General features: G+C 51.9%; 3 protein-coding genes across 3 annotated transcripts in view; 2 read left to right on the top strand and 1 right to left on the bottom strand.

Moving 5' to 3' along the window:
* Positions 1 to 6,599, top strand: part of NRBP1 (nuclear receptor binding protein 1) — a 38,973-nt gene extending 32,374 nt beyond the window's left edge. The window contains exons 8-18 of the mRNA XM_034060882.1: positions 1,111 to 1,194; positions 1,432 to 1,490; positions 2,638 to 2,736; positions 2,812 to 2,944; positions 3,222 to 3,324; positions 5,093 to 5,143; positions 5,250 to 5,385; positions 5,476 to 5,529; positions 5,910 to 5,973; positions 6,054 to 6,109; positions 6,313 to 6,599. Of these exons, the coding sequence (XP_033916773.1) occupies positions 1,111 to 1,194; positions 1,432 to 1,490; positions 2,638 to 2,736; positions 2,812 to 2,944; positions 3,222 to 3,324; positions 5,093 to 5,143; positions 5,250 to 5,385; positions 5,476 to 5,529; positions 5,910 to 5,973; positions 6,054 to 6,109; positions 6,313 to 6,411 (938 nt within the window). The 3' untranslated portion in view covers positions 6,412 to 6,599. The remainder of the gene's footprint in view (positions 1 to 1,110; positions 1,195 to 1,431; positions 1,491 to 2,637; positions 2,737 to 2,811; positions 2,945 to 3,221; positions 3,325 to 5,092; positions 5,144 to 5,249; positions 5,386 to 5,475; positions 5,530 to 5,909; positions 5,974 to 6,053; positions 6,110 to 6,312) is intronic.
* Positions 6,600 to 7,353: 754 nt separating this feature from the next.
* KRTCAP3 (keratinocyte associated protein 3) lies at positions 7,354 to 10,208 on the top strand. The gene is made up of 6 exons (XM_034060933.1): positions 7,354 to 7,565; positions 7,652 to 7,711; positions 8,252 to 8,452; positions 9,102 to 9,236; positions 9,520 to 9,611; positions 9,745 to 10,208. The coding sequence occupies exons 1-5, from the start codon at positions 7,368 to 7,370 to the stop codon at positions 9,601 to 9,603; spliced, it is 678 nt and encodes a 225-aa protein (XP_033916824.1). The 5' UTR covers positions 7,354 to 7,367; the 3' UTR covers positions 9,604 to 9,611; positions 9,745 to 10,208.
* A 259-nt stretch (positions 10,209 to 10,467) lies between these two features.
* IFT172 (intraflagellar transport 172) overlaps positions 10,468 to 16,491 on the bottom strand; it is a 33,515-nt gene continuing 27,491 nt past the window's right edge. The window contains exons 39-48 of the mRNA XM_005147394.3: positions 16,382 to 16,468; positions 16,058 to 16,174; positions 15,482 to 15,592; positions 14,608 to 14,727; positions 13,874 to 13,969; positions 13,530 to 13,589; positions 12,666 to 12,764; positions 12,190 to 12,343; positions 10,908 to 10,999; positions 10,468 to 10,632 (exon numbers count right to left, since the gene is read on the bottom strand). Of these exons, the coding sequence (XP_005147451.2) occupies positions 10,543 to 10,632; positions 10,908 to 10,999; positions 12,190 to 12,343; positions 12,666 to 12,764; positions 13,530 to 13,589; positions 13,874 to 13,969; positions 14,608 to 14,727; positions 15,482 to 15,592; positions 16,058 to 16,174; positions 16,382 to 16,468 (1,026 nt within the window). The 3' untranslated portion in view covers positions 10,468 to 10,542. The remainder of the gene's footprint in view (positions 10,633 to 10,907; positions 11,000 to 12,189; positions 12,344 to 12,665; positions 12,765 to 13,529; positions 13,590 to 13,873; positions 13,970 to 14,607; positions 14,728 to 15,481; positions 15,593 to 16,057; positions 16,175 to 16,381; positions 16,469 to 16,491) is intronic.

Below are 16,491 nucleotides of genomic sequence, written 5' to 3'. Positions count from 1 at the left end.
TGCTTGAGTAAGGTAATATGGTTTGTTATGTGCAACAGCAGGGTTGAGCTGATTTACCAAGGAAGATCTTTCTTTCCTGGATTAGAGCCCAAAGATCGTCTCTCCCCTGAGCTAGGAACTAGTTCAGTCTCATTCATTTAAATCCTCTTTGGTGTGTGCTACCCTAATCCAGGAACACCTGGAAAAATGCAAGTGCACATCCTACCCAAGTCCAGCAGTAACAGTACAGACCAGGAACAACTGTGATTGTTAAGGACACTGACAAAGCAGCTTGAGACTGTGGGACCAGGCATGTTCAAGGGTGAAAGTAGAAGGAATGGATGATCATTCTGTTCTCTCTGCTTATCTTGGTGTTTCTCTCTGGTAGAGCCAGCTGCTTAGTTTTGGAAAGTTGTTCATGGTGTTTTCAGATGTGGCTGTCCCAAAGGCGTTTTTTGGGGGGGATGGGTGAGGTGTCCATACTTTGTGTTCTGCTTGTTGTTCTTGTGGCTGAGAGTTAGTCCCTCCTCATACCTCTGAGTAGTTTATAGTTGTAGCTGTGGAGGCTCCTGGGAGACTTTTGCTGTGAGGGTGATCATCTCTCCTCATTCAGCAGCTTTGCTTGACTTTGTCTTGAGGCACTTTGGCACCGGTGCCCTGTTGATACGTGGAAAAGTTGCCTTGTAGGTCTGTCCTTCTAATAATGACTAATTGCAGTGATCTTGGCATCTCTGGCTGTTTCTCAGGCTTCTGTTGAGTTGTTTGTGACAAATGTTATAGATCTGATTTAAGTTAGGTGCTTTCAGGACTTGCACTCCAACAGGGGGTCCTTCCCAGCTTGTCTTCCTGTGTGGCAGAAGCTATGATCTCCAGGTTTGCTCTTCTGGTCTCCAGGTTTGCTCTCAGAGAATAACACTAAGCTGCCTTAGTTGAACTGCAGCCAAGGAAGCAGTGGAGAAATGTATCAGTGCAGGTGACCTAAGATGAGGGACTGATGAAGGGTCAACTACACTCATTTCTGTTGCCCCTTTGGCTACCCAGGCAGCCCTGGAGTTGCATGTGTTCCCTAGGATCTAGTCAGGGATGGGCTACAGTTTCCTGCATCCTAAGCATTCATGACTTTTGTTCTAGTGGCACCGGACACAATTAACAACCACGTGAAGACCTGTCGTGAGGAGCAGAAGAACTTGCACTTCTTTGCCCCGGAATATGGAGGTAGGGTGTGGCTACAGCTGCAAGCCTGGTTTTGTTGGCCTTACTAATGCTTCCAAGTTGTTCTGCATCTTGTTTTCAGCTACAGGCTCATGACAGATGTTGCATTAACAGTTTTTACTTATTTGCCTGCTTAAATGCTTCAACTCCTCAGACTTTTGATAGCAGAGAAGGGAGAAAAGTCTGCAGAGGGAGAGAATGCAGGGGTGGACTAATAACACTACCTTATTTCTGTTACAGAAGTTGCCAACGTCACTACTGCTGTGGACATTTATTCCTTTGGGATGTGTGCACTGGAGGTGAGCGTGGAAAACTTTGACTGTGGTAAAGAGAACGAATTTGAGGGAAGGAGATGGCTCTGTATATATTGTGGTTATGGGTGGTTTAGCTTGGTAACAAGGGCATTTTGTTCTCTGAGCTAAATGCACTTTGCCTTAGATCCCTATTGAAGCTCCCCCACATGCCTTGTTCCTAGTAAGGTATAGCTCAGTAATGGGTAGTTCTTTCTGAAATCCCTAATGTGTAATTAACTACTGTGCATGTTTTGTCCAGCTCTGAAGTCTGACCCACTGGCTGGTGGGAGCTGTCACTACTATAAACTGTACTTCAAAGTACATGGAGGAAAAAATCCCCCTTCTGGGGAGTACCTGTTCTTCCTGTGGTATCTGGAGGAGAGGACAGATGTAGTCCATAACTTTTCTGTGTCATCCTCTCCCTGCCTGATATAGGTGGTGATTGCAGTCAAGAGCGGGTCTGACATACATGATTTTATCAGCTTAGTGGTTCCTCTGTCCTTGCAATCAGCAGGCCCAAGTCTAGGAAGTGGGAATTGTAAGTAGGAGTATTTTCTGGGAAGAACTGTCAGCAAGAGCCAAAACAAAGTATTCTTGATCTGTGCTGCACATCCCTTAAGTGAAGTAGGAAGAGACCTGTGGAAGCTCAGAACTTTCAAGAGGCAAAACTTGAGCTGAATCTTAAGATGTTCCCCAGAATCTTTTGCCAGCCTTTCCTAGCTGGGAATTTGCGTATGAGTTGGCTGGAGCCAGTTCTGGATGGCATTGTGTGCTTGCTTTTCTTCCTGTAATACAGAGCTATTCATACAGCCAGGAGGGACACTGTCAGATTCTGGCAGTGATCCAGTTACTGCTTCATTAAGGGTTGGGAACTATCAAGCAGAAGTACTGGCCAGTGGATCATGAGATTCAAAATGGAGAAATATACTGTCCAAGGTGATGCTGGCAAAGTTTTTAGGTCTCCCTGATGATCCATTAGGCTGCTAGAAACAAGCGATCATAATGAGGCTGTCACTCTTCCTCTGCCTTCACAGACTGTGACCTTAAATAGCACCACACAACTTGATTGTTATGATCTCACGCTTGGCAGTGGTCTCCTTAAGCTCAGTCAGTAATTCTCCATGAAGTCTGATGCACTGCTTTGTGTTTGCAGATGGCGGTGCTGGAAATACAGGGTAATGGAGAGTCGTCTTACGTGCCCCAGGAGGCAATTAACAGTGCCATCCAGCTGCTGGAGGACCCCTTACAGAGGGTGAGTGAGGAGGGATCAGTGGCCCTCAAGACATATGGGCATTACACGTGGTCTCATAAAAGTTTTGGTTTTCAGGAGTTCATTCAGAAGTGTCTAGAACAGGATCCTGGCAAGCGTCCTACTGCCCGGGAGCTCCTTTTCCATCAGGCGTTGTTTGAGGTGCCATCACTGAAGCTACTGGCTGCTCACTGTATTGTTGGACATCAGCGTGAGTATGGAGTCCTAGGTTGCCACATTCCTGCATTCTTGCGAAGCTTCCCTAAGTTGTCAGTATATCTGGCATCCTGGAAAGCAAGGCCTTCGTGCTGCTTTAAACAAACAGGGACCATGGCCTTGTGAAACAGACCTGTGGTCACTGCAGAGCCTGGAGGACTATGGTTCCCTGCCTGTTCTGAGTGACTTTAACAGCCTAAAGCCTCTGAGGCTTTTATTGCTTTTCTTAGGTTGGAAAGGAATTGCAGTTGTTCTAACTTCTGTTTTAATAGATATGATTCCTGAAAATGCTTTAGAAGAAATGACCAAAAACCTTGACATGAATGCTGTGTTGGCAGAGATTAATCATGTGGACAGGGAAGGAGTCAAGATGATGTGAGTACCTTGTGGTGTGCTTGGAGGGAACTGCTCAGATGCATGTGGAACAGATGCCAGGGCACTGGGGTGTGAGCACTGACAGATCTGCCTGGGACTCTTCAAGTTAGTGGTGAAATACCAACACTGGGAAACAAAAGGGAGCTGGTGGGTGCTGCTGGTGAAGGGTACAAAAGATTGTGTGGAGGGTAACTCCTGGGTGGAAGATCTTGCACTCGTCATGTGAACAGACCCCATGCAGCTGAGATGTGAATTGTTCCCCAGGTGGAGGGGTTCGAAGCTAACACACTGTAGTTGGAACAGTCCTAAGCAAAACCTGATTGAATAGTTTGGAAAAGTGGCTCTAATCAGTCACAGGCTTGTCAGATGGAGTCCTTCATGCTGGAGAAATGGTTCATCAGTGTTTTCTTAATGGAGTACCTCATTCTACAATACGCAAGGGGAAAAGCTGTTTTCAGCAGCTACCGATAACACAAAGCAGCCATTTAAACTATAGAGGTGGCTCCCTAAGTAAGTGTATGGAGCAAGTAGAATGCCAAAACGTTATGTTAAATTTTGGATAATGAAATCTTGCCTGGTTGAGGGGTTAGCTGAAAAGAATGAGATGTACATACTGTATTACCAGAGAAGACCAGGGTGTTTTCAGGGTAGCCGAGCATCCCGGGGTCCTCAGGCTACTGACAGTAGAACACATAGTGATAGTACAAGTGGGAATGGGTTTAAACCGCCAGAGGGGAGATTTATATGAGCTATTAGGAAGAAGATCTTCCCTGTGAGGGTGCTGAGGCCCTGGCACAAGTTACCCAGAGAAGCTGTGGCTGCCCCATCCCTGGCAGTGTTCAAGGCCAGGTTGGATGGGGCTTGGAACAACCTGGTCTAGTGGAAGGTGTCCCTGCCTGTGGCAGGGGGTTGGAACTGGGTGAGCTTTAAGATCCCTTCCAACCAAAACCGTTCTGTTACTCTATCAAGTTAGCTGTATATATACACATACAAAGTTGCAACCTTTGTCAAGAGTCCTGAAAGAGAGCTGACTTCACCAAGGGGATGGAAATCATTGTCATCACATGGAAGAACTCTGTGTCCTCGAGAGTGAGAAAGAGGAAGAGCAGTAGACATATGACAAGTTATGACGCAAAGGGGAGAGGCTGTCAGTGCTTACTGTCCTCTGCCAGCAAGGAGGGTGTTCAATTGAATTATTGGCTAGGGAAGCCAGCAAGTTCAACAAACAGTTTGGGAAAGAAATTAGAGAACAGAAAGTATCCCAAACTTCAGTGAGAAATATTTGGGCAGAGCACTACATCCTGAAGTATAGTTTCTAGTTTTTGGTCTGGAGTGATATGGCTGGTTATATATGCATCAGCTGCTGCAGAGGTCCTTGCCTTTGCACCACTGCGTGCTCTTGCTCTTGAGATGGGACATGCCTTCATGGATCTGGTGTAACAGATGTCTTTGAAAAACCTTGCTGGGAGCATGGTGTTATTGGGCTAGCTATTGCGTTGGACAGCTCTGTACAGAGAAGTGATATGTGTTCTGCTATTATTAAAATGCTGCCTCATCCTTAGCTTCTGTGAATAGTTGCTTCCTATACAGGAAGATTGAAGTCTGTATCACCTTTGGCTGCCTGCCTGTCTATACTCATTCAGCCAATGATGCAGCTATAGTCTAGGACACAGGGATTTGAAACTGCATCTGAAGAGATTTGAGTGGATGGTTCTGTTAGATAACTTTTCATCTCACTATTTCATTTTATTATTTTTTTTATTGCCAGCTTCTCACAGTCTCCAGCACTGGAGCTGGACAAGTTCCTGGAGGATGTAAGGTGAGACACTTGTTTGTGGGGTTTTTTTTAAGGGTAACTTTAACTCTGTGTGAGACTGGGAAAGTTTCAAGGAGGCATAACCTCAGGCCTTGCTTCTTTCCTGTAGGAATGGCATTTACCCACTCACAGCTTTTGGGATGCCACGACCCCAGCAGCCCCAGCAGGTAGTGGTGAAATCGCCCATTGCTCCACCATCAGTGAAAACTCCAACTCCAGAGCCTGCTGAAGTGGAGACCCGCAAGGTGAGCAGTGGAAGCTCCATTCCTCCTCCTCTCAGCTAGCTGTGTTGCACAGCAGCAGCCAGTCAAGGGGTGTTTCTGCTTCTGTTTCAGGTGGTGCTGATGCAGTGCAACATTGAGTCAGTAGAGGAGGGAGTGAAGCATCATGTATGTTCCCACCTTCTGTCTGAGAATGTTGTGGGGGGGGTTGTACCAGGGCAACTGTGCAGAGCTCATAGCTTCAGCGTGCTGGTGCTGGTGGGACCCTCTGCAGATCCTTGGAACCCAAAGCCAGGTCCAGGCCTGGGTCTGTGGCAAACCTGGCACATAGCAAATGTTTTTGGCCCACCCCCAGATTCAGGCTTCCTCCACAGGATGGTGCTGCTGGCTCTGGTGTGGGATGGACCTGGCTGTGGTTGCTCTGTTTAAACTACCATGGAGCTCTGGAGGGGGGGTGGTTCCTGCACTGATGGGGCTTTCTGGGGATGCTTCTGCCTGTGGCAGCCTGCAAGACTGCAGCCCCTCATGTGAACTTCTCTACCCTGTAGTTAACACTGCTGCTGAAACTGGAAGACAAGTTGAATCGACACTTGAGCTGTGACCTGCAGCCCAGTAAGTACCTTTCTTCCCATGCTTTGGTGCACTGGGGAAAACAGTGCACTCTGAGACTTTCGTCCTTCCGTGTATTGCAGATGATAACATCCAAGAGCTGGCAGCTGAACTGGTCCAGCTTGGATTCATCAGTGAGGTAAGCACACTGGCAGCTCAGGTAGGGATATAGGTCTGCATTCCTTTGCAATACATCAGTGGTTTATACCAGATCAACCCTTTCTAGGTGGGGAGGTAGAAGAAATGGGACATGTCCTTGCCTGTGTGCCCTGACAGACTCCAGCCAAGCTCTTAACTTTGTGTGAACTGGGCCAACCCCTCACTGTAGCTTGTTCTTCCCAGGCTGACCAGAGCAGACTTACCTGTTTACTTGAAGAGGCATTCAGCAAGTTCTACTACACCCGGAATGGAGCCCTGACGGCAGTGACGGTGTCATCTTAGCACCCCTCAGCGTCCAGGTGGCCGGTGCAGCTTTGTTGCCTGTGACCCCTTCTTGTGTCTGTCCATCACTGTAGGGCATCAGCAAGACCCCAGCTGCAGTGCTTGGAAGCTCATCCTGCATGTGCCGCCGTGGCTGGGCTCAGCAACAGTTCTCCCTGCCCGCCTATTAAAGGGGACTTTGCGCATCAGTATTATTTCCAGCCCTGTTTTTGTTGGGATTTTGCCAGGTGGTGCCGTGGAGCTGGGTCCTGGCTTTGGGGTGTTCTGTAGCCCCATTCATGTGCATGGAGTTTGTTCTGTTTGAATTGTACAAAGTGTCTTTTGCACAGCACAGAAACGGTTGGTTTTCTTTTTTTCTTATTTTTCTTTTTTTTTTTAATTTAAAGGTAAGCAGGGGTGAGCCCCTAAGCCCTGCCCCCCCTCCCTGCACCCACCACTCCCTCCCCTCTTTCCCGGGCACAGGGAGCCAGGGGTGGCCGGGCTCCCCCAGCTCCTGCCTGGCGCTTTGCCTGCCTTTTCTGCTCCCATGGGCTGCACTTTGTTTACTCGTTTTGCACAGCTGCTCAGCCCTGCACTTGGGCATGCCCTGGACGTGCAGTGCTGCGGCGTGTGCGACCCACACGGGCCCGCGTCCCCTGCAGCTGCCCGGAGCCCGGTGTTGGCCCAACCCGTCCCGCTCTCCCCGGGGCTGAGGGGGAGCCTGGGGGAAGTTGCAGCGCTGGGACCTGCCCCACAGGCCTCTTATTCGCCCCCGTCCCGGGTGCGCGGCGGGGCTGAGCCCGCGGTCCCGCTCCTGCATCTCATTTCTATCATTTCCTATTTTTAATAAACTGTTTTGTAAATACGCGAGTGCTGCCTCTTTCCGGGTCGGGGCGGGGGAGGTGGAGCGGGCCCTGCCCCGGGGCGGTGCCGACGGCTCCCGGCGGGCCGGTGGAGCCGGAGCCGGTGCCGGTGTTATGGCCGGTGGTCGGTGGCTAGTGGAGCCGCGGCGGCTGATGCGTGCCGGGCTGGGGCTCATCGTGCTGGGGCACGGCGGCCTGGCGCTGGGAGCCATCGTGCACGGCTCGGTCCTGCGCCATGTGGCCGGCACCAGCCGCGCCGTCACCCCCGCGTACGCGGTGGCCAACGTGGTGTCGGTGGTCTCGGGGCTGCTGGTGAGAGCGGCGGGGCCTGGCAGGGGAGGGCCGGGCTGGGGAGGGGGGAGCCGGCCCCGCGGTGAGCGCGGATCTCTTCCTCGCAGAGCATCGCCGCGGGCATCGTCGCCATCCTGGTGTCCCACAACCTGTCCCGGGCAGCGCTGGTGAGTGCGGGGCCGGGGGGGCAGCAGACACGGACGTGAGGGGGGGATCGGGGCTCGGCAACGCTTCAGGTCCCGGCAACGCCTCAGGTCCCGCCGCAGCCGCTCCCCTGGACCTTGTCCCCGGCGGCTTCTTCCGCCTCGGCGGCTCAGCCCCGGGAGGGCGGCAGCAGTGAGGGCGGCACGAACGCTTCAGCCGGGGCTGAAGGTGTAGCCGGGGTCAGGCATCCCCCCCCGGGCTGCGTGCAGATGGTGGGGGCCGGGCCTGTGCTGGGCTCCCCAGCCAAGGCAAGGGGTTGTCTCCGAGTGGCAAAGGATGCAGAAGGTGCAAAAACCTCGTCCGAGTGCGGGGCTGAGCAGAGCTGGAACGTGCAGGAGATTGCTTGTGCTGGCTCAGTGCAAACGTCTGAGGGGCTCCCAGAGCACCTGTTGTGCTGCAGAGTAGCTGTGGGGTGCCTGGCCCCATGCAGTGGTAGTGCTGAGCCCCGGCGGGTCCCCAGCTTTGGCCAGCCCCGATCTCACCTGTTCTCTTCCTGCCTGCAGCACTGGGCCCTGCTGAGCGTGTCCCTGCTGAACTGCCTCCTGTCCACAGCGTGCAGCGTGGGCCTGGCGCTGGCCATCGCCCTCACCGTCAACAGCCGGGGCACGCACCTTATCACCGGCTGCAACAGCTCTGCGCTGCCTGCTGACGCCCGTGCAGCCATAGCGACCAACGACTGTCCTTTCAACACCACTCGCATCTATGTGAGTCTGCAGGGCTACCATGCACCGCACCCCTACTCCCACCACTTCCTCCTGCCTCTGCTTCATCTTTGTTTCTTTCTCTTCCCTTTCTTTTCCTTCACAGAATCATGGAACGGTTTGGGTTGGAAGAGACCTTAAAGCTCATCCACTTCCAACCCCCCTGCCATGGGCAGGGACACCTTCCACTAGACCAGGTTGTTCCAAGCTCCATCCAACCTGGCCTTGAACACTGCCAGGGATGGGGCAGCCACAGCTTCTCTGGGCACCCTGTGCCAGGGCCTCAGCACCTTCACAGGGAAGAACTTCTGCCTTATGTCTAACCTGAACTTCCCCTGTTTCAGTTTAAACCTATTATCCCTTGTCCTATCACTACGGTCCCTGATGAGTCACTCTCTGGAATCCTTGTAGGCTCCCTTCATAGGAAAGCTGCTATGAGGTCTCCATGCAGCTTCTCTCTCCAGGTGAACAGCCCCAAGTTTCTCGCTGCCTCTCCCATGAGCCACCCTCTCTCTGTCACTCTCTCTCCCTCCTGCTCCCTTTCTTTCTCTTTCTGCCCCCCTGCACAGCCTCTGCTCAGCTGCATGGGCCAGGCTGGGTGCAGTGGAGCACACAAGCCTCCCTTTGGGACCTCTGACCCTCTGCTCCACAGGACACAGCCCTGGCGCTCTGGTTCCCCTCTATGGTGCTGGCAGCTGCAGAAGCTGTGCTGTCTGGCAGGTGCTGTTTGGTGGCTCTGATCTTCCGGGGCATTGGGCCCTGTTCACGCAGCTACACCAAAGAGCAGGTATGCACCATCCATCCAGACAGGTCTCCCTCTTCTGCCCCATCACTGCTGCCCTTTTGCTGCATTATGAAGGTGCTGGGTTCTATTGGGCCTCTCCTAGCCAGCCTTGGAGACAAACTGGCACCTTTTCATCTTGGGTAGTTGCAGAGGGACCTTCCTTCTCATCCCTCTGATAGCTAAACCTGTTCTGTCTTGGCTATCCTGAGCGAATGCCATCCCCCCAACCCGACCCAGCTCTTCACACATCCCCTCTTTTTGTTTGGGTTCTTTTTCCTCTCACTAGCTGGCTGGACCAAGTACAGTGAAGGAGGGGGCACCACATGAGATGCAGAAGTTCCTGCCAGGACTGGCTGAGTCTTGTACCTAGCTGGAGAAGTGAGTGCAGTGCACAGGCTATGCCTGGGGTGATGGGAGGGCCCCTGAAGTGCCTCTTTCCAAGTACATGCTCCTAATACTGGCCAGAGGTACAGGTGATGCCTGGCCCTCACGCATACTCTTTCACTCCCAGGTAGTGCTGAAGGAGTGCTGTGACCCAGTGAAGTGAAGTTGCACCTGCACCGTGCTCTTGTTCTAGGTGTGGGTAGGACGGGCTGCAGGGGGTAAGGGGTCTGCCTTCCCCACCAGCTCCACCACCCTGCCTGGGACAGACCCGGGTTCCAGACACAAGCTGCCCATGGTCACCAGCCAGCCTTTGCCCAGCACGTGCTGTGTGCCCCAGATGCTGTCCCCTTCTGTCCCCAAGCTGCAGGGCCCTTGAGGGCACACTGAAGGCTCCATCAATCTTTTACACACAGTAATGGGGGCAGGCAGAGCTGCAACAGGCAGGGTCCTGATGGCCCTGCTGCAGAGCAGGCAGGGTCAGCTTGCTGTGCCTGTGCTCAGGTAGACCAAGGAATGGAAGGTGAAAAATCCCTTTATTGTGAGCCTCTGTTGTTTCCCTGACTAAATAAACTTTTATACTGACTGCTCTAAGTGCTTCCCAGAGGAGATGACTTCTGGGCCCCCAATGGAGGGACAATGCAGCTGGGATGTAAGCCCATCTCCATGCTCACCCCCTCACAAGGCACAGGGATGTAGTTAGGTCCCAGCATGGCCATCATGGTGCCAGGTGCATGTTTGGCATAGCTAGGTTGAGGCCGAGACATGCATGTGTACAGGGTTATGGCCCTGTGCACTGGGCGTTATCTGTGTTCCTGGGCTCTGCATCCCTTGACAAACAGGAGCACAGCAGGGTTAAGAAACATGTTTATTGAGGGTGGAAACGGAGGGTGCTGAGAAAAAGGACTGAAAGCTGCCATGGTCCAGCTCATTGGAAAGAGAAATTGGTGCTCGGGAGTCCCCCACACCACTGGCTGAGGAACTTGAGCACATCTTGGCACGCAGGGCTGTGGGATGTCTGCAGAATGAAAGAGGCCTTGGCACTGGCAAGGGGATACTGCCATCACCCCCCACCCAAGGACACCCCTGGGGGCTGACAGAGCTGCACAGGCAGGGCTGGCCCTGCCCCAGCACTATAAGTGAGGTTAATCCCTACCAAGCAGCATACAGGAGGGTGCATTAAAAACTGCCCCCGTCAGTGTATCTTCACCCAGCGGGACAATGTTTTATTGTCAGCATGAGGGGCTGAACACCCTGCAGCCTGTCTCCTTGCCCCATGGGTGCCTGGCTCACCTTGACAGCCATCAGGAACTTGTTCCACGCGTCCTTGTTGGCTTCTCGGCCTGGCCGTTTGAAGTCTATCTTGTTTCTTAGCACAGGGTACCCTGGTCATGCAGTGACACCTTCAGAAACTAGAGACCCACAGCAGATCCCTGTTTTGGGCACCCTTTCCCTCTCTGGGAAGAGCAGGGGCACAATGCCACCTCTGGCTTTTAGAGACCAGAAGGAGGGAGTGCCCACTGTGGCAGGGCCAAAGGAACATGAAGGCTGAGCTGTCCTATACCCAAGTGAGTATATCCAATGATAGTACTCCACCTCCCGAACTTCAGAGCCAGACTGATGGTGGCCCACTCGTGCTGCCCCCTTCACTGAACCCACTCTTTAAGTCCTGCACCACAATCCCTTGCTGAAGTGTGGAGGTGGGGATGGTACTCACTGGAATAGATGGTTTTTGTGGAGCAAGGGCAAAGCAGGAGAGGAGCTACATGTGTATGTGTGTGTCAGTACAGGCCAGTCTGGACAGTCTCCTAGGTGATGCTGTGCCAGACTGAGCAGTCACAGAATCATAGAAACACAGTATGGTTGAGGTTGGAAGTGATCTTGGGTCTATATATGGTCCAATGCCTGTGCTTGAGCAGGGCCACCTACAGCCAGTTGTCCAGGACCATGTCAAGATGACTTTCAGTTGTCTCCAAGTATGAAGATGCCACAACCTCTGTGCAATATGTTCCAGTGCTCCATCATCCTCACAGTAAAAAATCCTAGAATCCCATGTTGGAAGGCCCTCAAGGATCATCTGGTCCAACCTTTCTAGGCAAAGCATGAGTTAGACTAGATGTCCCACCATCCTGCCTGGTCAAATCTTAAGTGTCCAATGTCTGGGGGTCCACCACTTCCCATTATTCCAATAGCTGATTGTTCTCATTGTGAAAAATTTTCCTCGTATCCAAGAGGAAAATCTTCCCAGGAGTAACTTGTGCCCATCACCTCTTGTCTTTTCCATGTAGCTCCTTGTAAAAAGGGAGTCTCTATCTTTGTATCCACCCTTTAAATACTGGAACATGGGGATAAGGTCTCCCTTGAGTCTTCTTTTCTCAAGGCTGAACAGACCTAGTTAGCCCTTCCTCACACAGCAGGGTCCTTGCATTTCCTCCAGCAGAACAGCTTCCTGCAGCCTTACAGTCCCCCTCCTCCTCTTCCAGCAACTCCCTCCCAGATGCCCCCTGCAACATGCTCCCACTCCCTGCATGTCACCATATGCCCTTCCGTATGTGTGAGCTGGGCTGGAGCTTACCTGTAAGCACACAAGGCAGGGCACGCATCCCTGTGTTTGCTGCCACCAGAGAGGCTTCATAGGTGTCCCGCTCATCCTGCGGCAGCACCTGCTCCAGCCGCTGGTCCACGGACATGGTGAGCACCCAGTCCCTGACCTCCTCCCGCTTCTCCTCCTGCAGGGCAGAGGAGATACTGCACGCTGTGCCACCATCCAGGTGCTTTTCTGTGCAGCACTAGGGAGAGCAGCACACACACACTGTGTATTTGGGGGATGAGTGTGTGCATTTATACTAGGGGGAGCATAACAGTGCGTGTGTGCATGTGTGTGTGTACTGGGGCTGCATGTGTCTGGGGGGAGGCAGAGGGCAGGGGGACGGCACTGAGTACACTTCCATCACCTGTAGTGGTGGTTGTCCCAGCCAAGTCCCTGTTCAGAGAGAGCCATGAAAGCAGCATCACTGTTCACGGGAGCTGAAAAAAGCAAATGACACTCACAGGCACGTGCTGTTGGGCTGGAAGTGGCACTTCAAAGGGAATGTCTGTGTTCTGGAAATCAGAGTGGTCCAGAGAATCCAGGTTCCCATCTTCAATGGCCTGAGAAAGAAGAAGTGGTGGAGCACTAGGCAATGCCATCCTTGGTGTTCACAGTACAATCTACACTGGGAGGATGGCATTACTGACACCCCATCTATTAGTGCTGAGGTGACTGGGCCCTCCTGGGAGGTGGCATTTATGGCCACCCTCTGCACTGTCACAGAATGTGTGCCCCTGAGACACTCTGCTACTCAAAGTTGTCAGGTGGCTTCAAAGAAGAGAAAGATGAAATGGGGAGCTTTTTTATCCTCCCCAGCAGCTGCTGACAGCACTGCAAGACTCATTCTGTAAAGTCTGACAGCTTCCTGCGGTTTGGAGTTTTCTTGTGACCCATTAGGAAAGGAGCTGCCTGGCATGGGGGACTCCTAAGTTTGTATCATAGGGGCTAAAACATTGGGCCATGGCCTCCACCCCTCGAGTAATTTCCTTCCCTTGGAACAACTTGGACGAGATCATCCTGAAAGCTGTAATGGCACGTGCAGCCATGAAGACTATAGGCCTAAACTGTCAGGGCAACTTACTCCTTGCTGCAGCAGTTAGGGCTGCTCAGGTGCCCTGCATGGCAAGTCCTTCCACAGCTACTGTGGGGGATACACATACTGAATGCCGAGCAGTGTTCAGGGTTCTCCATCAACACCAGCTCAAACTTGTGCTACCACATTTGAGCCTCAGGAGTACCCTGGCTAGGTTGAGGGTCCATTGTTGTCCAAGGTCCTACAGCCCGTTTTAGGTATGATAGCCCTCCCTTCAGCAGACTATACGCACATCTGAGAGGTCCAGGAAGTGGTTCAGGAAGATGAACGCCATGCTCTCCCAGTTGACTGCCTAGTACAGAGAGGAACCCAAGGTGAGACCAGGCAGCTTATCTTCACAGCCACAACTGTCCTGCCTGAGTGATGGCTAGAAAGGATGTGGTTCTGTTTGTGCTACAACATCCCACTTGCAGCACAGATAATAGAGGAAGGCCTTCAATGCACATGTATGGCTACTGGTTTACCAGGGCAGGTAAACTGCACAGGTAAAGTTAAGAAAAGGGCAAGATAAGTTGAGAAACTCTGAGTCCTGGGTCCTCCACCTCCTTAGCTGCTCTGGTGGCAGACAGCTCTTACCTTGGCAGCTACCCCAGCTTCATAGAACACTTTGTCTGCAGGGAGCAGCTCAGTGTGGCGCAGCAGGGAAATGGACAGCTTGGCAGCCACCGTGTCCTGCAGACACAGAGGACAGTAAAGCTACAGTGTTCAGCACAGAAAAATGAGGTTGGATAAGATCATACTGCCCCAGACACATGGCAGGGACTTTGCACCTACATATTCCAAATATGCAACAAAAGTTGAAAATGTCAGTCCTGACCCTAAATACCCTGTGTGAACACACAGGAGGACTGTCACCTGAAGATTAAATTCTTCTGCTTTACAAAACCTTGCTATTTTTTACTGGAAACCATGTCCAAACTCCCACATCCCACGTAGCAGTGATTCATGGCCCAGGACAGCTGAAGAGCAATGCCTCACCTGGGATGACCAGATTTTTGTGTGATCCCTCAATTTCTACTGGTGCCTCTGCTCTCACAAGTGATGGCAAGCATATTAATCAGCTTTCCTCTGGTTTACATCTCAGCCTCAGTGACAGGGGGCCGGTGCTACTAGAAGGAGCTTAGACTATCTTCAGTTCCACCTGCTAGTGGTGGGCTCCCATATGGCTGTAGTCCCATTCTTATGCATCCATAATGTGTAAGTGATCCATGAAGTGGAAAAGCGAATCATGGATAACACTGAACCTGCATGTGCCCACAGTGCTGTCCAGTCAGGGTGGTGACCTGGCAAATGAACTTCAAAACCCTTACCAGCTGCTTCACACCCTGAGCAGCAGAGCGGGTGGCGTAGTAGTGAGAGATCAGCAGCATTGTTTCAAACTCTTCATGTGCTGGAGTGTTTGCCTCACTTGACTTTACTACACTTTCACACTGAAGAAGAGAAAAGGAGAACAATTAGAACATGAGAGCACAAAGACACTCTTCACCCATTTGAACCCAGGGAGAAGCTGGGAGAGAAGGATCTGAAATATCCAGGCACCTCTGGTGACTAGGAAAGGAGTGGGCCTACAGAGTGCTAAAGGGAGGAGGCTGTGGGAGATGGGGAGAACCAACAGTGCTGCAACAACAGACAGTGATGGAAGCAGAGGTGAGTTTGGATGGACAAGGGATTTTGTTTGTGCTAGAGGTGAGTATTTGTGGGACAGAAACAGAGAAGAGGCAATTACAGGCTCTGGCTGAGGCATTTTGGGACAGGGAAGAAGAAGTAGAAGGCTCTAAGCTTCCCTGGGGAGAGGAGAAGGACTCTTTTTTTCCAGGCTGAGTAGTTCTCTGCTTTCCCCAGAGCCTTGCCCACCCAGGCTGCTGAATATGGGTGTAAGACAAAAAGTGGACAGGTTATGATAGGCTCCCATGTAGCACTGACACAGTGAGCTCCACAGGTGCCAGTGTCCAAACCCACTTCTAGGATTTGGCCTTGAGTGGAGGGTCATCTCCTGCCCAGCCATGTCCACTTCACAGGATCCCGTTCTACTGTCCACATTGTCACCTCTTTCCCTTTGTCTTGTGTTTTACAAATACTGCCCATGTCACCTGGTTAAGGACTGGTTCTTCTTTCTCCCTTGCTAGGAGCCACCAGGATGCTGGAGGTTAACAGGCAGTGGTGGTGGCTATGGCTCACACTCACCAGGCTGAAGAGAACATTACGCAGGTCAGCCCAGCTGGAGTAGGCCTCAGCACAATTCATTCCGGGTGCATTCACCATCTCCAGAAAGAGACGCTTGTAAATGTTGAAATTCTGCAACAAAAAGGAGAGAACTCTTGAGCGAGCCTGATGGGGAGTCAGTGAATGTCTGGAGCTCTGCTCCTGCAAGCACAGGCTGAGAGAATGGCAGCTCCTGCAGCAGCATTGCTGAAGATTGCTGGTTGCAAGAGGTGCTGCAGGACAAAGCAAGAAAATGGGGAAGAATGGTTCCTCCGGCCAGTGCTCTCAGGCAAGCAAACATAGTTCCTTTTGGATCTGGTAGTTAAGGTCTTCAAAACAAACACAAATACTCAGCTCCTTCCCCATGGAGAATATGCCAGGAGATTGCCTTTAGTCCTCTAGCTGAGGACCCTCTGGGAAGAACACATAGCAGGGTTGAAGTGGCTTGGACATGTTGAACACCTGGCAATCCCAGTTCTAGACGGGAAGCCTGATTCACATAGCAGACCATAGCATGCTCTGGCAAATCACACAGGGATGTCATGCTGTCTCCATTACCTGTGGGTTGGCAGGTGTTCCATGGTGGACATACAGGCTCAAGGCTTTGTCCCAGCTGCCCTCCCGGATGAGGTGGCTTGCATAAAGAGCTATATACTTGTGTAAGACTTTATAGTTCTGGAGAAGGTACACAGAAAGCAGTAGGATAAGATTCATCAATTGAACATTTGTCACTTGGTGGGAACAGTTTCAGATGTGGGCACACTCCCATACACCTGAGTCCCAAACAGCAAGAGCAGGGAGTCAGAGACAGACTGCACAGCAGACTTGGTTTTGCTTTGGGTCCCTTCTTATCATCCCCCAAGGGCTGACACAGGCACTTACCTGCTTAGCTGCAACCTCCATGCACTTTTCCCATTGCTCCTGCTCTGCATAAAGATCCAAAGCAGCTATGACATCTATTCCCACCAGCTAGGGATGAAAACAGACATAAG

The sequence above is a fragment of the Melopsittacus undulatus genome, chromosome 3 (assembly GCF_012275295.1).
Source record: "Melopsittacus undulatus isolate bMelUnd1 chromosome 3, bMelUnd1.mat.Z, whole genome shotgun sequence".
Taxonomy (NCBI): domain Eukaryota; kingdom Metazoa; phylum Chordata; class Aves; order Psittaciformes; family Psittaculidae; genus Melopsittacus; species Melopsittacus undulatus.
The sequence above is the reverse complement of the archived record's forward strand: the minus strand, read 5'-3'. Positions and strand labels throughout refer to the sequence as shown.